The sequence below is a fragment of the Aspergillus fischeri genome, genomic scaffold (genome assembly GCF_000149645.3).
Source record: "Aspergillus fischeri NRRL 181 1099437636249 genomic scaffold, whole genome shotgun sequence".
Classification (NCBI taxonomy): domain Eukaryota; kingdom Fungi; phylum Ascomycota; class Eurotiomycetes; order Eurotiales; family Aspergillaceae; genus Aspergillus; species Aspergillus fischeri.
The window spans coordinates 4,433,918-4,454,927 of record NW_001509770.1 but is presented as its reverse complement, the minus strand read 5'-3'; the positions used below and the strand labels follow the sequence as shown (position 1 = coordinate 4,454,927).

General features: G+C 49.2%; 9 protein-coding genes across 9 annotated transcripts, besides 2 other annotated features; 6 read left to right on the top strand and 3 right to left on the bottom strand.

The window, feature by feature from the left end:
• Positions 1–337: 337 nt before the first annotated feature.
• Positions 338–366: a microsatellite.
• Positions 367–1,076: 710 nt separating this feature from the next.
• On the top strand, positions 1,077–2,109 carry NFIA_022820 (putative thiamine pyrophosphokinase; the record flags this gene model as incomplete). The annotated part of the gene is made up of 2 exons (XM_001265467.1): positions 1,077–1,117; positions 1,167–2,109. 2 exons carry the CDS (start codon positions 1,077–1,079, stop codon positions 2,107–2,109), a joined length of 984 nt encoding a protein of 327 aa, XP_001265468.1.
• Positions 2,110–2,241: 132 nt separating this feature from the next.
• NFIA_022810 (Zn(II)2Cys6 transcription factor) lies at positions 2,242–4,995 on the bottom strand (the record flags this gene model as incomplete). The annotated part of the gene is made up of 5 exons (XM_001265466.1): positions 2,242–2,328; positions 2,382–3,337; positions 3,387–4,771; positions 4,845–4,871; positions 4,934–4,995. 5 exons carry the CDS (start codon positions 4,993–4,995, stop codon positions 2,242–2,244), a joined length of 2,517 nt encoding a protein of 838 aa, XP_001265467.1.
• An 891-nt stretch (positions 4,996–5,886) lies between these two features.
• Positions 5,887–7,024, top strand: NFIA_022800 (putative integral membrane protein; the record flags this gene model as incomplete). The annotated part of the gene is made up of 7 exons (XM_001265465.1): positions 5,887–5,964; positions 6,029–6,066; positions 6,157–6,180; positions 6,244–6,440; positions 6,484–6,547; positions 6,573–6,767; positions 6,820–7,024. 7 exons carry the CDS (start codon positions 5,887–5,889, stop codon positions 7,022–7,024), a joined length of 801 nt encoding a protein of 266 aa, XP_001265466.1.
• A 655-nt stretch (positions 7,025–7,679) lies between these two features.
• NFIA_022790 (presequence translocated-associated motor subunit PAM17) lies at positions 7,680–8,491 on the top strand (the record flags this gene model as incomplete). Its single annotated transcript, XM_001265464.1, has 2 exons — positions 7,680–8,246; positions 8,315–8,491. The coding sequence occupies 2 exons, from the start codon at positions 7,680–7,682 to the stop codon at positions 8,489–8,491; spliced, it is 744 nt and encodes a 247-aa protein (XP_001265465.1).
• Positions 8,492–8,619: 128 nt separating this feature from the next.
• Positions 8,620–8,648: a microsatellite.
• Positions 8,649–8,833: 185 nt separating this feature from the next.
• Positions 8,834–9,934, bottom strand: NFIA_022780 (enoyl-CoA hydratase/isomerase family protein; the record flags this gene model as incomplete). Its single annotated transcript, XM_001265463.1, has 4 exons — positions 8,834–8,987; positions 9,036–9,392; positions 9,445–9,555; positions 9,609–9,934. 4 exons carry the CDS (start codon positions 9,932–9,934, stop codon positions 8,834–8,836), a joined length of 948 nt encoding a protein of 315 aa, XP_001265464.1.
• A 449-nt stretch (positions 9,935–10,383) lies between these two features.
• NFIA_022770 (dienelactone hydrolase family protein) lies at positions 10,384–11,130 on the bottom strand (the record flags this gene model as incomplete). Its single annotated transcript, XM_001265462.1, has 1 exon — positions 10,384–11,130. The coding sequence occupies one exon, from the start codon at positions 11,128–11,130 to the stop codon at positions 10,384–10,386; it is 747 nt and encodes a 248-aa protein (XP_001265463.1).
• Positions 11,131–11,909: 779 nt separating this feature from the next.
• On the top strand, positions 11,910–13,190 carry NFIA_022760 (uncharacterized protein; the record flags this gene model as incomplete). Its single annotated transcript, XM_001265461.1, has 1 exon — positions 11,910–13,190. One exon carries the CDS (start codon positions 11,910–11,912, stop codon positions 13,188–13,190), a length of 1,281 nt encoding a protein of 426 aa, XP_001265462.1.
• Positions 13,191–16,800: 3,610 nt separating this feature from the next.
• On the top strand, positions 16,801–17,536 carry NFIA_022750 (putative plasma membrane protein Pth11-like; the record flags this gene model as incomplete). Its single annotated transcript, XM_001265460.1, has 3 exons — positions 16,801–17,000; positions 17,053–17,145; positions 17,206–17,536. 3 exons carry the CDS (start codon positions 16,801–16,803, stop codon positions 17,534–17,536), a joined length of 624 nt encoding a protein of 207 aa, XP_001265461.1.
• Positions 17,537–19,283: 1,747 nt separating this feature from the next.
• On the top strand, positions 19,284–20,931 carry NFIA_022740 (MFS transporter; the record flags this gene model as incomplete). The annotated part of the gene is made up of 2 exons (XM_001265459.1): positions 19,284–19,670; positions 19,741–20,931. The coding sequence occupies 2 exons, from the start codon at positions 19,284–19,286 to the stop codon at positions 20,929–20,931; spliced, it is 1,578 nt and encodes a 525-aa protein (XP_001265460.1).
• Positions 20,932–21,010: the final 79 nt, after the last annotated feature.

The window sequence follows — 21,010 nt, the reverse complement described above, 5'->3', positions numbered from 1 at the left end:
CAATGTTGCAGAATGTGCATCAATCCCAAAGCTCCTATATGCGAGGCTGATGTTAGTATGAGCGGAACAAGGAGTGAGTGTCTGGTGAGACGTTTTGGAAGCGAAACAAAGGAATTATCAGCAATAAAGACAGCATATACCGGTCCGTTGAGACACTATGTTGAGAATGTCCTAGTGAGTTGTTAATATAGGCAGTGTCTCGGTGATCTAGATTTGACTGACGTTTGCTTAGGAGGTCTACTGGGTATATGATGTCAATATATGAAGCGTGTGGGAAGTGCTTGAGTGAAACCGAGGTGCAAAACAGCTCTATGATGAGCAGGAGGGCAGCTATGATAAGAGAAGAGAAGAGGAGAGAAGAGCAGACTGCGAATAGCTTGATATCTAGCAACTTATACTGAGTTGGTTGAGCTAATGATCAGTTGATTGAGATATAGTGCCCTATATGTCCGGGAAGCAACCACAATGTTGGTAATTGCTCAGTGCAATGCCTTGACAACCTTTGGTACTCTCCAAAGCTGGGCATTCCCAACAGATACCAGAGACTGCCTTACCGGACCAGAGAGATGGTGTCAGCACCACAAGGAAGGCATAAAGGTACAAGTGATGAACACTAATCCATTGTCCTTCGGTGACACAGGAACTGAGGTCTTGATCTATCAGGCTTAAGCATCTACGGTATGAGTGTAATCTGGAAGTGTGCGCATTGTCTCACTGAGAATGTTCTGATATACTGATATACGCAATGTCTGACAGTGAGAAATAGCTCATCCTCTTTGAAACCTGTCACATTTAAAACATTCTGGCCGAATGCTAGACAATGTCTTGCTGTTTACTGGCTATGTATTCTGTGCCAGATCGGATGAAACAACGTGTTTCCCAGAATAGGTCATGCTTCAAATGCAAAGTTGATGAGAAACATGTCAGGGCCAGGGACATTCTCATTGAAGAGTAGATCGGATAGATCTACCGCTTGCGTTGGGCCGCGGAACCCAAAAATATCTTTTTTGATAGTGGGGCCTCAAAAAATGTCATCACAAGTCAACACTCCCACTGGCAATAATAAACCAACCACAATGAAGAAAACGATATTAGCAATAGTCAAAGACTGTGACAAGTAAACTTTCCTACCCTATATTTTATTGAATTACCACTAACAACCCCAGCTTCCCCTACAACCAACCCGGTGAAACAGCCGCCTACGAACAACAAATCTCCAAACTATGGAAATTCTTCCTCCCCAACGACCGCAGGCCCCACGGCTACCTCGTGGAGTCTGTCGTTGAACGCATGCCGTGGACAGAAGATTTCCATGTACTTCCGGCCCCGCACAAGGAAATTCATCTCCTTCCACAAGACCATGCGCGCGAGCAAGAAACCTGGACAGAGCGCTGCGAGCGCAGCCTCGATGCCCTTATCGCGCTCGCCAGAGCAAGAGGCGTCTTCCCCAGACTGGGCAAGCCACGCGATGAGCGGTTTCCCATCATCGGGGCCCGGTTCCCCGTGAGTATCGAGCGCTCGGCTATATCCCTGTTCGGGATTGTGGGGCGCGGTGTGCACATGACTGTGTACACAAGGACGGAATCCGGGTTGAAGATCTGGGTGCCGCAGCGGAATCCGAAGAAGTCGACGTATCCGGGGATGCTGGATAATGCTGTCGCGGGGGGTGTTGCGGCGGGCGAGATGCCGATGGACTGTTTGGTTCGTGAGGCGGAGGAGGAGGCAGGGATGGAAGAGAGCGTGGTCCGGAAGGCGCATGCTGCCGGTACGGTGACGTGGTTCAATATCAGTGATGACCGGGCGGGTGGCGAGCCAGGACTAATGAATCCTGGTTTGCTGTACGTTTATGATCTTGAGGTTGGCCCTGAGGTAGTTCTCAACCCGGTGGACGAGGAGGATGTTTGTGCGTTTCATCTAATGGATGTGCGGGAGGTGCTGGATGCGATGGCAGAGGGGAGATTTAAGCCCGCGAGTGCAAGTGTCATGGTGGACTTCTTTGTCCGACATGGCCTAATTACAGCGGAGGACGACGATGATTACCCAGAGATTGTTTCAAGGCTGCATAGATTGCTGCCGTTTGCTACGAGTCCTGGGGCTGGGAGGACATGACTCTTTATAGAAGTAACCCAGCAAAGATACTTTTCCATGAGTGATGATTAATCTCCACAAGAATGTTTATTCATGACTGTCTCAGTTATTGTTCCTAGACATCTCCACATTCGTGAAATTAAGGACCTCGGGCTATCCCAAGAATTCTCCTTGCGCCAGAGAACTCCACGGCAAGTCTTCATTCCAGCAACGCTGCATGAGCGTACGAGCATTCTGAATCTGCAACAAAAGCATTAGTTATTGCGCTAAACTGAAATTCTTCGACCACGTACCTGCTTCAAGCCTGTCTTCTCCAAGTTCTTGACTCTCTGCATTATATCGGCCTGTTGTTGTAGATCTCGGGTTTCACAACCAGCGGTAAAAAGTGGAAACAATGCTCCGACTTCGGCCGATCCACGTTCAAGTTGCCCCAGTGCTTTGAATAAACCGTCCAGAGCCTCTAATACGGGAGCGGATGCTGATGGACTGCAGAGCACGCGACGGTGAAGGTGAACCAGCCCAGCGTATCGGAATGATCGATCGATCGCCCACATATCCGCAGACACGGGTTCCTGGTGATGTCGGCTGTTGATCCGTGCCATATTATCGGCTACCTGAAAATCCGCAAGCAATGATTCGGCCTCAAAAACGATATCCGACGAAGGCCTCTGCTCAGGATCAACACTAATCAGACTACCAACGCGGGTTCTCTCGCACTGGTGAACTAGTTTGGCCAAGCGTGACAGCAACAATGCAGTCTTTGCTGTGTACCCGGTGAAGCAGTCGATGAAGAAATCGTCGTTTGCCGGATGGGTAGAGCATGCACTAACAATGGACTGATACAGAAACAGAGGAGGCTCATTGTCTCGGCAGGAGAGAGATCCCATGACATCAATATATTCCAACCAGCGTGAAAGAAAAGATCCGACTCGATTCCCAGGATATGCCATCTGCACTCCACGTGCAAGGTAGAGGTCGCGAGCGAGCTTCAGGTGGCTCTGCCACGGAATTGGTACTTCAAATGTGCTTGGCGAAATGATCTTCAAAGATAAGAGCATAATGGCGGCAGCAAGATGATTGTCCGTGATGTTCTGGTCCGGGTCCTCGAGTGCTATGCGCAGGGTCGGAAAGACATTGCTGACCCAGTGTGCTATCCGGTTGGCAGGTTCAGGGTGGTTCAAGTACCTGGCTCGGTGGCTGGCGGAATAGGCTAGCATCAGGTTCAAGATATTGGAATCCCCAATTGCCACTATCTATTGTCAGACATATCACAAATAATGAGATTGCAAGCAGCGTACTTGACGGTAAAACGGTGATGAAGGGGTTGTCCCCACAATCATGCGCAACCAGCATTTTGGCCGTATGGTTGAGAAAATGGTGAAAGTACATCAAGTTGATGGGTTTTTCTACCAAGGCCAAAGGCAAGGGTGACAGGTACCGAGGAATGTTGATGGGAACCGGGGACGCATAATACCCGCATCCAACACTATTTGCAAGTCCATGGTCGGCAGACGCTAATTCGAAAGTAGTCCGGGTTTGGCGTTCTGGATTGATCAGGTCCAAAGCGTAATTGATGTCGATAGCCGAATGATCGTCCATTTGATTCAAATCCAAGTCGGGACGGCCATGGTCGAGGCCGTAATTATCAGTCACACTAGTCAAGTAAGCAGACCACTTTCGTTCCGAGGATGAACGCTCGGAGGGCTGGTATATATCACGCTGACAAATGCCTTCAGCATCACGTTGCAAGCTGTACATGTAGTCTTCAGAGGCAATGGGACCATTCATGACCTTGGTAAAATAAGTCTCTGTAGGAGCGGAGCCGGGAGTTTTCATGGTAGTCTCGATTCGTACTGCACTAGGAGAATCTATATCGACAACATCTGAATGTGCGAATGAGAATCGGTGGCGCGGAGATGGTACCCCTGCCTGACGGTCGTCATTGGTGTCAAAGGGAAAATCATTACGCGATCCACTCGAGACTGAATTTCGCTCTCCTCGGTTCCCCGTCTGACGCGGATGCACTATCGAAGGACGTATGCAGCGATGGGTCTCCATGGGGAATTCTCGTATGAACGAGAGCGGTAATGATAGAATGGAGGACTGCGAGAAGTTTAGGGTAGCAAGAGACCTGATACTCAAGCTTGTATCTGGGTAGGCAACGTCTTCAGAAGGGTGACGGGTTGAGGACGTGAAGGACGAAAGTGTCTCCTGTGGCATTGTCATCATTTGCGGCGACGTATCGGGCCGTGAGTTGATTGCATCGTTCATTTGTGATGACGTTACTCCTACTGAAGTTCTATCGCTCATATATGGGAAGCTATTGCCCAAATGATCTGAATAAGCAGAAGAGGTGAGAATTTCATGGCTATTCTCAAGCTCTCTTGAGCACGATGTCTTCGCCACCAGAGATGATCCACAAGCGGTGGCCCAAACTGCGTTGTGTGGAGTCAACTCCTGTGGACTGCCCTCTCCTTGACCTGATCCAAGGGAATCCACCTGTGCGAAATCCGAAGGCAGCACGGCCAAAGAGAGAAGATGAGCAGAGTGACCACTAGACTGAGAACTTGGGGAGCTAACGGAAGACTTCCGCCTTGTTCTACCCTCCCAGTTCAGCCTGATACTATAGTCACAATTCTCATTCTGACGGCGGCAGTTGAGACAAGATGGCTTCTCTTCGTCACTAAAATCATTGTCAGATAGAGAATTCTGATGATGTGGAGCAGAGGCAAAGTAGCAGGAAATAGGAAGCATACCATTTGACTTTCCGCGCCTTACAAGGCCTAGATACCTGTTCATTAAGCAACTGACAAAACAAAAACTTGGTGAGACTGAGACTGCTTACCAACAACCCTTCCGAGATCTTCGTTTTGGCTCAGGTGCACCGGGCCTTCTAGGACGAGGCATTGCACTTCAAGTGCGACTTGAGTGATTTGGCTGAGTGCAAAGATCCGACAAAAAATAGCAGTAGCGACTGGATGAATCGATAACTCGTACTCTGTAAAGTATGGCCGCCATACGGACACGATAGGACCTCAGGACACCTGGAGAATGACAATCGGTGACTTTTTCCGTCGTGGGGATCTTTTTGTCCAACTGGATAGGTAGCGATAATCTATGAGACACCCGCGCCTGGTGTTCGTACTCATCGAGCCGTGGAATTTGATAGACGAACTGACGCTGTTTGTACCACAGTCAGCCAAGCTTGACAAGGCGTGCAGTGGGTAGCGGAAGCACCAGTTAGCGACACTGAGGAGAAGATTGCTGGAAGGAGAGAACAAAGAGAAGAGATGAAACTGAAGCAAGGAAAAGCGGAGAAGTTGGGCCAGCGGATAATACCGAACGGTAGATAGAGATGCAGAATCACAGATAAACCCAAAATAATCAATCCCCTTCGCCATTGCTCGTTGGATACTTCTGTTATCGGCACTTTCGATCAATCGTGTCCCGCTTTCCGAGTTTCAAATGTGGAGAAAGCGATAACTAGAGCTGATAATGGCTGAACTAGACTGTTAACAGCTAAGCTGATCCAGAGCACTGATAACCCGGTCATGTCATTAGCCAGCATCTCCGGGCAGCTATGGCTAGTGATCAATCCGGTTAGCGTCGGTGCTGGTCGGACGCCTGGGGACAAGGGGGTCTGATGACGCAGGTCGATCTGGTTAGCGTTATCAGCTTTTGTTCTGCTGACTTCCTGCCAAACGAGTACCGTATCTTTAGCCTATCTTTATCTTACCTTTAGAGAGGTAGACATCTTCAATTTATAGGATTCGGTCCTGAAACGTAATTTTCTTAATCATGGCGTCCTCCGTGGTTGCAAAACATCCTGTCCAACGGATGTCCAGCCCTTCCCGGGGATTCTCTGCCTTGGTCCACGTGAGCTTGTGCCCGTTTGGATGTTGTCCCTTGGGTGTTTGTTCCATGGCTGACGTTGCTCAAGTTAATCGGTTTAGCCAGCTTTATCGGCTCGTTCAAATTGTGGGTGACCTGGGGTTTCCTTTATATATCTTCATGACGATGATAGGGATCTGTATCTGGGGTGGTTATTGGACTAACTTAATACCTCAGTATGCACGAGAATCCTAATCGCGCGTAAGCTTTTCCAATGCCACGGGATTGGAATTCCCGCATATTAATACCTCGATTGCTCGGCAGTAACGAAGCCTATGGTTGGCATTTTCAGTATCTGACCGTTATCGGTCTTGCCTTATCGACTCTCACTTTTGCTGTCGCGCTGTTGGCGGATCTGACCCTGTCCGCCCGGCTATTCCTCGTTAAGAACCTCTTGTCGATATGTAGCGCTCCGATGGAGGTGCTTATCAGTGTTCTATACTGGAGTCTTCGCATAGTGGGTAGTCGAGCACTCTTATATCCACAGTACTGCTCCTGACGAAGACTATAAGATCGACGAGCGCTTGGTGGTACCGGACTGGGCTTATATTCCAATGCACGCTGGCAAGTCCTCAAGCTGGTCTCTTGTCCAGATGTATCCTTGAGCTAATATCATATCGTTCTGCAGATGTTGGTTTTCACGCCGTACCAGCTATTGTGTTATTGATCGATCTCCTACTTCTTTCCCCTCCATGGACAATCAGTATCGTACCAGCCCTTGGTCTATCAAGCGCAATCGCGTTATGTTACTGGATTTGGATCGAGCGATGCTACAAGTACAACGGATGGTGCGCTGGATACTTATCTCAGTCATGAGCAGTCGGTTACTAACAATGGCAGGTACCCGTATCCGATCTTTGAGCAGGTGCCCTTCGAAGGCCGCGTCGGTCTTTTCGCGATGAGCGCCATTGTCATGGCGCTGAGCACTGCAACCCTGAAATGGCTATACGGACGTGTCAATGGCTTCGGGACAGCCTCAAAACCCAAGGCTCGTCCTGGTGCTCTGAAACAGAATGGTGCTTCGAAGCAAAATGGCGGTCTTTAAAAGCTAAGATGCCGTCTGCGCTGTTTTCTGGCCCTCGGTATACGACGACTTGAATAGACGTCAGAGTTCCTCTTTAAATATTCAGTTGTATCTAGTTTCTTCTCCCGGGAGCTCTGTGAAGATTGCTCCACCAAAGCGCGCATATACAGACGTCTAGGTAGACGTTTGCAACATAGATTATATCATTAGAAGAGGTCCAATAATATATGAATGATTTCATCCGACAATGGGAGTATCAACAAGTAGTTCTAGGATATAGCTCGTAAAGCTTCCCTATCAGAGACGCCCACTCATCGCGGAGACGTTCATCACCTAGTGCAGGAATCAGGCAATGGTCTGGATGCGGTCGAGAGAGCAGTTGTAGGTGTATTTTGTAAGTTGAATATACGCCGTACGATTGATCTGTTCCGGCATCCTAGTAATCATGTATTCTCTCGTAAAAACCTGGCCGTTTTCTAGTATTTTCTATTCTCCTTCTGCAGTAAACATTTAAGGGTCTGCACCGACGATCCACCAGTGACCTCACTGTGGAAAGGCTATGTGCGCCAGCCTGCTTACATAACCAGGCATAGCTTCTTCCGCCTGTTCGCTGCACCTCTTCAACCATCAAGTAGTGTTCGCGACCATAACACTCCATACATCCACAAATCTTAACATGCACCTCACCTCGATGAACGGCACATTGCGTACGGCGGCCTTCAGTGGCCGGTTTGCCCTGGCCTCTCCCTCCCCTTTGCCCACCGCCACGCCGTTATTCCAATGCTGCCAGAAGATGTCGCTCAGAACACAGGCAAGGCCAGCCAGCACATCAACCACACGCATCCCCTTAAAGCCATCGCTTCGTCCTCAGACAAGCTCCATGTGCCTGTCTCCCATTCTCCGCAATACTGCTTTTCGCCTTAACTCGACCGCCGCAAACGCATCCCGCGCCGAAGCCTCCAAACTCGATTGGAATTCCTTCTTCAAACTGCGCGCATCTCGACGCAGATACACCCTTGCCTCGTCGATAATCGCCTCGATGGCCAGTACAATTATCGGAGTACAAGTTCTTTCCGAGCAAGATCTCGAGTCCCTTGGGGCGCAGGTGATGGGCTTGGATCCCTTCGTTGTCCTGGGATTGGCGACCGCTGCCTGCGGTGCGGTGGGTTGGCTCGCGGGTCCCTTTTTGGGCAATGCCGTCTGGAGGCTGGTCTATCGCAAATATAAGCCAGCTTTCTTAATGGTGAGTCCTCGATGTGACATGTCTTATGGGACTCTTGTCCGTTTTGCTCGGCGCTAACAGATGGACAGAGAGAGAAGGAGTTCTATGACAGAATCAAGCGGTTCCGTGTCGATCCCTCGTCTAACTCGATTGCCAATCCGGTGCCGGATTACTATGGTGAGAAGATTGGTAGTGTTCAAGGTTACCGGCAGTGGTTGAAGGATCAGAGGGCCTACAACCGCAAGAGACGCAGTTTCATCATCTAATTTTATAAATCAACTCTAGCATGTCCCTTTCTTCGACATAGCAATTCGTTGGATTCCAATCTCTGGGTGTGCTTCCCTCCTCATCTAAGCTCCGTTAGCTGTGCGTGGAGTTGTCTACATCAGTCTTTGAGCGATCGGCATGAGCGATCGGCATGAGTTTCTCTTCCACGTTGATCTGCTTCCTCTACAGAGGCTACTTATCGGCAGTAGCATTCCATTCTCTGTCCTGTAAAATATACGCTATTGAATTTCATATCTGCTTCCTAAAAGAACCCCGGTCTTGATCAATATAAGGTCTGCTCACGAAACACAGATTAATTAGGACCAGCAGGCGGCATCTGTTCACAGCTTAGATGACTCCTTGGCAGCTTTTGCTGGCGGGTCGATGCTCGCCTCCGACCACCACGGGTAGTTGGCTGGCCCATCGTGCTCGAGAGTTGCCTTGAAGTTTGGCTTGCGTTTCTCGAAAAAGGCCGAAACGCCTTCTCTCTGGTCCCTGTCCAACGATGAGCATGGAGATTCAAATACGACGGCTGATACTTACTTAGCCCCAAACATATGGTACAAGATCCCCGACTCGAGCAAATGCGCTTCTTCGGGGGATTCAGGCCCGCGCCACATCAATGCCCGGTTCAGCGCAGAAGCCATTGGGCTGACGTTCTCGGCTATTTCGGCAGCCAACTCCAGAGCTCGTGGAAGGACCTGGGTCCGCTGAGGTAGAGTCTCCGCAAACAACCCGTCAAAGTGCTTTGAGTTGGGCGGGTAGATACCCCCTGTTGAGACGAGGAACATCGCCCGAGAGTATCCGATCAGACGGGGGAGGAAGTACGACGAGCAAGACTCCATGGTGATTCCTCTTCGGGCAAAGACGAAGCCGTATTTACTCGATTCATGGGCGATCCTGCCTCGCTTTAGTTCCCGCTGCTTCAACGACCCGGAAGAAATGCGCTTACCTTATAGCAGCCGGAAGAGTCATGGTCATGCCAACTCCAACAGCAGAACCCTGCATAGCAGCAATCGTAGGCTTCCGACATCTGTGGATCGCCAGAGCGACTCGGCCACCACTATTGGCGCAGATCAACTTATGAATCTTTCATTTCAACAGCAGAGAACCAACCTATCCCGATGATCCGCTGTCCTCTCTCGTTCTCGCCCGCCGGCAAACCCAATCTCCAGATCCGCGCCGGCGCAGAAGGTCTTCCCCGCACCGGTCAGCACGACTACCTTGACGCGTTCGTCGAGGTCGAACATGCCAAAGACGCGTTCCAGATTCTCGGCCATGACCTGCGTAAAGGCATTGTGCTTGTCGGGGCGGTTCAAAGTGACGATCACGACTGGGGTTACAGTCGGGGAGCCGGCCGGGTGGTGGGACACCTTAATGTGGGTTGTCTGGAGACTTTCGTACGACGTTGGAATGGCCATTTGGGGTGGATTGGGATACATTTTGGGGGTATATATTGATGATGGAAGTAAGTGATTAGGCTGCGAGGTGAAGGTTTCCTCAAGTTACTGCATACTCGATTTTATATGCACTGATCCCTCCAGTCCATATCGGTAATCGTGAGCTGGCTTGATAATATAATCTCGACATGAGATTCTGATGATGTTATCCCCAAGTAAGGGATGGACGAGCTGCCTCGGTAGTCCGGCTGCGATATGTCGTCCACTAGGTTGCCCCGCAAGGAATGCGGAGAAACGGGTCTCGGCTTGACGATCCAAGATCCAGATCGTCTCTTGATGGTTTATGCCGTTTCCATTATATTTGATGACATGTCATATGCTTTCTTAAATAATGACAATTCTTACTAACATCATCTAGTATGGTTGGAAAGGGCAGAAAGATCCAGCAGCAGCCATCAGATTTACAATGGTAGGAGCTCATTACCAAGGCATCACGGCTGGTCCAGCCATTGCGTAAGCCAACTGACAGCAGCATTCTTTCCTCGAGTCATCGCCTCACGCTCCCCGGTCTTGTTACTGTCACCGCGAGTCAAACAGCCATGCTCCACCCCGGGATAATGTTGATAATCGAACGGCACACCGAGCCTCGAAAGTGTGTCAAACGTATATCGCTTGAGCTCGGCAGTATAGACCGGATCGTGTTCCGGGGCAAGAATCTGCACTGGAACTGCAATTTCGTCGATATCCTTCTTTGTCAGAAGCGACGGATGCCCAACCGTGATGCAGTCAACGAGCGGAGGCTGGTGTTCTTGCGCGCCTAGGCGGAAAGCAGCCCATCCTCCGTAGCAGAACCCCGCAACACCCACTTTCTTGTACTTCTCCTGTAAAGCTCTAGCACAGTCGAAGATCTCCAGCTCTCGTATCTCCCGGGAATTCCTCCCCACGAAACCGGGGACATCGAGCTTCTCCCACTCGCCCTTGAGAATCGGCTCCAACGGCAAGACTTCGCCGCCGAAGAAATCGGGGATGTAGACGGTTGCGTTGGCCTCACGGGCATAATGATCTGCTAGCAAGCGCACATTTGGAAAGGTCCAGCCCAGAAGATCGTGGATGATGATGATGGCGACGTCCGGATTGTCCCCCACTATGTAGACGTCGTTCTTGGCTAGCTTTGCGGTTCTTCCCGAGGGAGAACCTTCCCATTCGAATCCTTTCAGACAACAAGCTGAGACGGACATACTTTCTGATATCACTTTTGTTCAGCCTGAGAAAAGCATACAACTTGAGTTGGCCCACTGTGTAAGAGAGTATGGGGAAGCAGCCCACGTGGGGCCAATGTTAAGTGCTGCCTGCTAACGACAAGGTACCTAAATATCAAACGATAGGATAAGTCCTGACATATTATAATCTTACAAGGCAGTACCTAGGCGATTCCGCCTCAGTCTGTTCTAATTGAGCATGTTTTCCAGTTTCTCGTATCAACCAGCCAGTGAAGTTGACATAAGCTTATGATTGATAGCATTAATACGTAACTGCAATGGCTCAAGGGCAAAGTCTTCCGAATCATTTATTAGGCGATGATTCTGTATTTCTATCGCTACTAGCTATAATAACGATACTGGATATTGGACAATTGTCAGCAAGCAGCCGAGTCAACTGGCAAAGCATAAGTCACTGTGAAGCAGCCCCTGACCGTCCCTGAACCAGATTGGCTGCTGGTCCCGAAATGTCATCGTCGAGAACTTTCTCCATAGGCCCGTGGCTCGGGCAATCCACACAACCAATCAATCAGACATAAACAGTGGAAGTTAGGGCCTCTTGGCTTCTCACCCTGCACTATGAATTGCTCCATATGTGGGTGATCCTTTACCCTGTTAGGCTCAAGGGTCTCAGGGTATTTTTGCATCTAATTTCTCCTGCTCCTGTCACAAGGTGGAAACCTGTCTGACTCCTCGTGTTCCCCAGATCAAGTCACTTTCCTCTATCAATCCCCTCCTTTCATCATGTGTGTGACGAGATGTACCTGTTCAACAAAAATCAGAGGCGGCTCCTAGTCTATTTCGCGGTTTTCTATGTTCTTCTCCTTATCTTTTGCCATTTCAACTCCGCGCGCGACCCTGGTTCATACTTTTTCCGACCAGAGGAAGGCTATCGGCCGCATTACAGCGTCAGGAGAATTCTAGAGTCGCGGCACTTCATATCTTGGTTCAACCAGTCAAGCGCACAACCAAAACAATCGCTTCAAAATGTCACTTCAGGAGGACGCGACCCAACAATTTGTGCGGGGATTGTTACCGTAAAGCGCCCTATACAGCAAAATCTCGATACGGCCGTTGGCTCGCTACTCGATGGATTATCGCGGGAGCAGCGCGCAAATATCGTGGTTCATGTGCTCTTTGCGCTCAGCAATCCTTCCGATCATCCAGATTATCAGCAACCATGGGCCTCGAATGTCATCGATCGCATCCTCACTTACAAAAACTCGGGCGCTGATGTGGACAAAATGGAACGATGGGAGAGGGAGAATATGATAAAAGACAAATCTCTTATCGATTATCAGCTCTCTCTCAGATCCTGTTACGACGGCACGAAGGCGCCTTGGATCTTGCTGCTAGAGGATGACGTGGTGGCACAAAGGGAGTGGTACCGTCATACCATGAGAAGTCTCGAGACAATCGAGCACTGGAGGTCGCACGCGAAGATCAAGGACTGGCTATACCTGCGTCTCTTCTACACAGAAAAGTTCCTGGGTTGGAATACGGAGGAATGGCCCACTTACCTTATCTCAAGCCTTGCGGTTACCTCACTCGTGGCACTGGCAGGTGTCTGTGCGCGGCGACGGTCACGCCCTATGCAAGGGATATTGACGAACTCATTCCTTGCGGTAGTCTGTCTGCTGTGTGTTCCTTTACTTATCGCCCTATATTTTCTGGCAGGCCGTGTGACAGTGCAGCCCATGCGGCCCGGCGTCCATCTCATGAACAGCCACGGATGTTGCTCGCAAGCACTTCTATTTCCTCGAGAGAAAGCGCCCTTGCTGATCGACCATCTGGAGAAACTGCAAAAGACAAGACCAGAGCCCGTGGACAGTGCCATTGAGATTTTGGCCGACCAAGAAGGGTTGGACCGTTGGACCATGTCGCCGTCGCAGATGCAACATGTTGGTGCAGCTTCGTACAAGGAAAATCGCAAGTCGTATGGGTTGGATGGGCCTTATACCGTCAAAGGCGCTCACGGTGTGTGGAGTATGAGCTTCGAAAAGGCGTATCAGGCGCCGTTTGATCCAGATGCTTCTTGAATGAAGCCGAAATTCCTCGAGCTTGTCATCGGAGTGGTTGAGGCAGGTTGACACTTGACACTTGTCACCGTCTTCTTTTTGTCCTCAGTATCCCTAGCGGACTCACATATACCTAACGCTCTTCAGGAGCTAATCCGGATATCTCCAGTCTCGGCTGTGACCCACGCTGCTAGGCGTTAACAGTATCACTTTCACCTGTGCAGCAGTGCATCAAGGTAACCGTTCTGTGCAATGGTTGGGACTGTTCGCTGGATGGCCTCAATGGACAGTTTGGTCATATTGACATGGATGCAAAGTTCATGACTCGGCCACTATCTCGAACGAGCAACCCTACTCGACAGAAAGGCCTCCATCTAAGAGGCGTTGTTTCTGTATCATGATAATACCACTTCTCTAGAAGATCTCAATGTGGTCATTATGAAGATAATCCCCAGCTGCAGTCTCATAGGAAACTAAAATATAACAATACTACTGCGATATCCCAGCAAGTAGATGTGTTCAAGATTAGTAAGTACCTCATTCTTCTCTCAACGAGCAGCCTCGGAGGCTACCTACCGAGCAGAAAACTACGGTCACCAAGGAAGTTTTAGTAGGTGAGCAGCGCCGCCTTGAGGTCGCGCGACTTGGGTGAGCGGGTCCGTGGTGAGGCTGAGCGAGCTGAGCATGCAGGGGTGACCTTCGCACGATGCTCACCCTGCCAAACGTAGTGTCTCTCACAGTCTCACACTCTCCCTGGTGGACTTCGTTGTGACGGAGCAATCAGCCTTCAGTCTTTAATGCTTCCATTTTGCTATACAGCTGCTGCAACAGCTCATAGGTTTCTGCTGTTATATTTTGGCACTGCACTTCTGACAAATCTCTCCCCATTTAACTCTCAAATTCATTGACTGATTTGTTAGAGACTGCCTTGTTGTTGAACATCATTTTGATTTGTGTGCTTTAGGATCTGTGTGTGCTTGGGCAAATCCATCAGCGAATGCTAAGTATCATTTTTTAGCAGTGGCTGAAATGTAATCCAGAACCAGGAAAAATAGTTTAATTGCGGGACAAGAGGGCAGGGTTATCACGCCTTGCCAGTGAGGTGATAGATAACATATCAGGGGAGACCACCTAAAAATTCGACCATGTGCATGTATAGTTGAAAGAAGGTCGCGAGTAAGTCATGGGAAGCGGCAGATGAGTGCTGATTAGCGTCTCGTCTCCTCATTTGCTATACCCACAAGGTATGCAGCCGTTCAATCTGTGGGCATACCATACTCCGTATATAATATAACTACCACTAGGCTGATGAGTACACAGTCCGGACGACCTTTTTAGCTTAGTGGTATTAGTACCGAGTTGATATAACGCCACACATCCTCTAGGATACCGTTACACCACTGTACTCAAACCGGCAAGGAGAACTTACTTATAACCTTAAATAGAGCTTCAAAAACAGTAAAGTGAGTAAACACAGAGGGAGTAGCTCTAAATTCATTGACGACAGCTCAGCAAGAGAGTGAGGTCCCTCACGCACCTCAGAGAGAGAGACAGGCCGGAACATGGCAGACCCCTGAGGACTGGTAGTTTACTAAGTATGTTGGGACGCCTTAGGATATGACGATCTGATTGGCTGAGAAATGTATGCTTCAGCAATGTTAGTTTAGTGAATTGAATGATAGGAATGCCTATGAGCGATTCTGTAGTAGTAAATCAGATGATGTTGAATTCTGCTTTGGTCGGACGACCCTCTGTAGTTCTTTAAAAATCTGATTGAGTAGATATGTAAGGAAGTAGAACAAGTCGTCGGCCAGACTCGTAGCCACATTGTCTATCTATGCCTCTCAAATGGCCACTTCTTAAGATAACGAAGGAGCAGGAAGGTTCTTATGATAATTTTCGATTTCAAGAGTCAGGGTTTTTATGGCGTTAGCAAAGTGTATGCGGCTCTCGTGTGTACAACACATCATGAAAACTGGGAAGATTGGACTTTGAAGCACAACTATGCATGCATTAGTTTATGTTGTGCAAGAAGGGCATCACGGAGTAAATTTTTAAATACCGCTTACAGCCAATACTGGTATTTACTTTATGTGTCTATGATGGTATACTGGCAGGAGAGAAAATCTGAAGCGTTGCATTGCAGTTAAATTGATGCAGTCATCTTGACCCCAGCCTACATATAAATATGCTTACCTATACTTGGCTGGCATGTTGCCACTGCCTTCGTAAGCCCCCGAGCGGTTCAAAGCAATGGATGCGTAATTATTATTCAGTCCGGATAAATGGCGAGGCATCCATACATGTAGGTTATTTTTAGACTGCAGGGACTGGAGAATGCTCTTACCATTCATATAATAGCAAATGTTCTTCCAAATTCAATCTAGTACTGTATCTGTCCATGAACAAATGAAGCATAATTAAATAAATACGATATTCCATCGAGGCTATGACGCCCACAGCCCCAGCTGGCTATAGAGAGTATATTATTCGATGCTCACCCTCCACCATTTTGTGTATCCCAGTCTCACCCGTATCAACCCTTGTAGTACGACAGCCTTAGGTTGCATAATCCTAGATGTACTACATGCCATATTCATAGCAACATTTTCATACCAAGGTGGACAAGACTGCAGATCCCGTCTACTTAAAGCTGACCACTCCTGCCCCGCATATTGTAACCCAGAGTGCGTAGACGCAAATGTCACGATGTCAGCTGTTGCAGCACGTTCCAAACCAGAGTTACTGATTATTTTCGGGATTATCCCAGTTTCAGCTGTTATGGTATGAAATCAAGCCTTCCACTTAAATAACTTGCAGGAGGGGCGAAGTTCAGGTTGTTTGCGTCAAGTCCTCGGCTCTACGCGGTCGATCTTCCAGCAGCCAGAGAAATTTCCTTCTCAGCTTCGCTCTGGTAGATCCGTCTGCTTGCTGCTTCAGACCAGAATGGCAGATTCACCACCAGGAGTAAATCCAACCAAAACTCCTCTTGTCTCTGCACCTGCCGGGCAGCAGTCGAACTTCGTCGATTCGGTCAGCCATGTCAATGAATACTACATCATCGCAGGCATCTGTACTGCGTTGATGACTTTTCTTGTTTTTGTGAGGCTGTATATCCGGTTCTTAGTTACTCGTACGCCGTGGTGGGATGACTGTAAGACTCTCTCTACTGGAATGTGGGATGATTTGCTGATATGTTATAGTGACTGCTGTGCTTGCGCTGGTATGAACGAGGATATAATAAATCTTTCCACAGTCTGAAGCTCACAAGTATCCGACTCAGCTCTCTCAATGCGCATACACAGGCGTAATTATCAAAGGTTATTCAACATCTCTACCACCAATGGCAACATCAATCCTAACATGGATATCTAACAGAGGGATCCCTCGGGCTCGGACGACATGCTTGGGACGTCACGCTGGCCAAGTTCGCCGAATTCGATAAAGTGAGTCGACCAGACTGGCGCAAAGATCTACTGTCCATCAAGCTGACAGGTCATAGTATGCGAGACCCCTCACCGCGCCAGCGATCTACTTCACGAAGCTGACCCTGCTCCTGCTATACCTGCGCCTCTTCTTGCTGAATCGTCCCGTGAAGATCGGTATCTGGGGAGGTATCGTGTTCTGCACGATGTACTACACCGCTGCGTTCTTTCTCAACCTCTTCTTAAAAGACCTGCACGCGCTCTCGATGTTGGCTTACAGCGTAGGTGTTTTCGGTGTTGTCAGCGACGTATACATCATCACACTTCCGTTGCTGGCTATTGTGCAGCTGCGTCTGAGCAGGGCCAAGAAGTGGCGCGTTGCTGCTGTATTCCTCACGGGACTTTTGTGAGATCCATCCTCGTCTCATGATGGATTGGCTAAGCTAATTGTCGCATAGAAGTGTGGTGATGAGTTTCCTGGGCTGCATATACCGCTTCCAAGTCAACATCATGGACATTACTTACTCCCTCCTGCCCATCTACATCGTCAAGTAGGTATCCCTCCCGCTCCTTAACTTCTTACCTATCCTAACCCTGCCCTCCAAAACCAGCACCTTGGAAGTCGACATCGGCATAATATGCACCTGCCTCCCCCTCCTCGGCGCACTGTTCAAAGAAAACACGAAGGAATCCCGGCGGCCGACCAGCTTCCGATCCATCCACAACCGTCTCTCTCCCTCACGCTCGCGGTGTCCACACAGCGTGGATAAGAAACATCAGACTCACAGTTCTGATAATATCGAGCTTATCCCGCAAACCTATGCCGCAGGTGCGGTTCCGGAGATTTATACTGTGTCGCCGCCGTCTAGTCCACCGAATGCGATTTGGCGCATGACGACGATTGAACAGAAGTGGGGCGAGTCTTGTGTGCCGCAGCAATGAATCAGCGGGTCCACACTTGTACCATCCATAATTCAGCGCGACTACCTACCTTATTTGTACAAAAGTCATACATCATTGGAATACTCCCAGGATTACATACCTATACTATGACAACTGACAAGTGTCCTTGACTTGTTACTAGGTGATTCGCACAGTGCTCCGAATGGAAACGGCGTAGTAGCTAAGTCTATGGTGTTGTAATTCATTCGGATCATTACTCATACAGGAAAGCCCCGAAGTCCTGAATGGAGTCGATAGGCGCAAAATGGCTCCCAGAGTCTGTATTAGCGATCCATCGGCTCAAATTATGTTCGATCCAGTAGCTCTCTTTTTCCACAGGGAATATATGGCCGCCTCGAAGCTTGTCCAGTCATCCACATGAGCAGCACGGTTAACGGTCCCAGTGACGACACCCTTTCCCATCCCTAGCCCTCACGCCTTTGACTCAAAACCCGCACGCGGCCACCAACACGGTAGGGAGGGAGTCGGCACACGACGGCTCATCACTAAGTTTGATGGAGTCTATCCAAATTAGCTGGGTTTTCCTTTTCTTTGCTTCAACCGCCATTACACCTACAGCCATCAGGAGCATAGATATCGTAATCTCCAGGGGTCAGGCGTTGGCTAGTTCGTCAGAGAGTTTGCCCGGACCTCGCCTTGACCGTAAATGTCCGTGGTCCAATGAGCGAGTGTGGTACTAAGACGATGTTAAGCATGCTGAAGAAGTTGGCTTGGGTAACTGAGCCGTTATGAAACAGCCCACCTAGCATGTCACCCGTTGACCGCCGAAGAAGTGGACGTTTCGCCTATCCAGGGGAGCCGACTGATCCTCCGAAATTATGGCTGGCGATTTCCAAGAGAGCGTTCCGAACACATCGTGATTCTTACTACTCAGGTCCCTCTAGGGAATCTCTTCTCCGCGAGGACTGGTCAATTAAGGAGATGACCGGAATATGTCAGTTCTCTATGGGTCAAAGGAACATAATAAGTCGAGGCGTAAGTGAGTAACCTAAGAAGCAGGCGCACCTGCTCAATGCTGTCGAGCGCATCTATGGCGTCTGATAAAGCCTCAGTCATATCTCCATGAAGTCTAACAGTCACTTACAGCGTATTAGGTCATATGTAAGTCACAACATTCAGGGTAGTAAATATATGCCCCGAGGGTTAAGAAAAAGGTATCTAAGCCCATGCAGGCTTAAGCAGTTAATATGCCTAGTATTAACTGTACTGTGTGTCCTAATATACACGCTGTTGGATATGCTTGGAGATAGTGAATACCAGCAGATGAACATAAAAAAGATGTTGTAGCCCTTCTATGCACAAGGAGATCTGCTGTACGAAAAATATTAGCCATCTGATGTGGGGCACTGAATCAGCGTTTCTACCTTGGCTTCTTTAGTGCTGAACTTTGATATGGGATGGCCATACCAGGTCCGGTTATACGCATAAGAAGGGATTCAATCATGGTTATGAACTTATGCGCTTATGCTTCATATTCGGATCACCCCCTATCATGTAGCAGTTCCTCTTATAAGGTGATTGCAGATCGCCTTAAACTCCCTTGGCAAGAGTCAATTTGTTTCCCCTGTCATTCGTAGGCGTTTTATTCTACTTCTCATCTTCCCTTCTCTTTAATCAGTCTAGACTAAGGGCTTTTCTCATTTTGGTTAACACCTGCGTCGAGTTCTGATTGCAACCGTCTTCTATACTCTGCCTCATCCTTTTTTACGACCTAGGCTCTGGCTTCATGGAAATGGAAGATCTGGAAAAGCACCGATCGTCCAGCCTTTCCCCAACCGAGTATGCAAACAAATCCACACCATCACTCCATGAAGACCATACATCTGCTCACGAAGCAGTCAGCTCGTGGGACGGCGAGACCAAGCGCTTCCCAGAAACAGACCTCTCTCGTGGGATTGTCGGATGGGACGGACAGAATGACCCTGCGAATCCCCAGAATTTCTCCGCGGGCCAAAAATGGGGTCTACTGGCACTCATGAGCTCTATCACCTTTCTTTCACCACTTGCGTCGAGCATGTTCGCCCCCGCCGCTAGCTATGTGGCTGTTGACCTCGGAGTCACGAATGAGACGTTACTTTCCTTCAGCGTTACAATCTTTCTATTAGGCTACACGGTGAGAATCCGTCTGATTTACATCTGGTTGAGGAGCACACAGAATAGGAGACCTAACGAGAAAGTCATAGTTCGGCCCCCTGATTCTCGCACCCTTGAGCGAGATTTATGGCCGAAGAATAGTGCTCAGCTTCGCCAACTGGTTCTTCGTCGTCTGGCTAATCGGATGCGCCCTGGCTCCCAACATTGAGTCTCTCATATTGTTTCGACTCTTATCCGGAATAGGCGGTTGCGGCTGCATTACCCTCGGGGCAGGTCTCGTTGCTGATCTGTTCCCTGTCGAGCAACGCGGGATGGCAACATCGATCTGGAGCTTGGGTCCGCTGGTCGGCCCTGTCGCCGGGCCTATCTGTGCTGGTTTCATAGGTGAAGCAATCGGCTGGCGCTGGATCTTCTGGATTCTACTGATTGCAAGTGGAGTCATCTCATTCGGAATCGAGTGTCTGAACCGCGAGACGTGTGCTCCCGTGCTTATACGTTGGAAGACAGCCAAACTGGCCAAAGAGCTGGGTCGTACAGATTTGCGCAGTGCATACGAACCTGACGGCCAAGGCGTATCGGTTGCGTCGACCCTGAAGTTGGGCCTTATGCGACCTTTGCAGCTATTCTTCAAGTCGCCCATCGTTTTTCTGCTTTCGATCTACATGTCTCTCACCTACGGCCTCTTATATCTCTTTTTCACCACCATACCCTCGGTTTTCCAAATGCAATACGGGTTCAGTACGGGACTCTCTGGACTCGCCTACCTAGGCATTGGCATTGGTTTCTTCATTGGCCTCGCGCTCATCGCTTTCACAAACGACAAGATCTTGATGAAAATGACAGCAAAGAACGGAGGCAAGTCCGAGCCTGAGATGCGCTTACCCACCATGATCTTCTTTTCCTGCTTCTTGCCCGTGAGCTTCTTCTGGTACGGATGGTCGGCAGCCAAGCAGGTGCATTGGATCGTGCCTATCATCGGCATGTGCCCGTTTGGCATCTCCTTGATGGGCTTGTTCATGCCAATCCAGACGTATGTCATTGATTGCTATCCTGCGTATGCGGCTTCCGCGAATGCCATCTTGACTGCTACACGATCATTGGTGGGTGCGTTGGTGCCTCTTGCCGGGCCTAGTATGTTTAACAGTCTAGGTCTGGGCTGGGGAAATTCGTTGCTGGGATTTATTGCTCTGGCTTTTGTGCCGATCCCCATTCTCTTCACCAGATATGGCAAGGCTATTCGGGAGAAGTTTCCGGTCAATTTTGATGGGAAAAAAGCTTAAGAGGGGATTAACTAATGCTTGCTGGCTCTTCGGATTGACCGTGGGTTTTATAGATATATACAGGGAGGACACGAGTGGC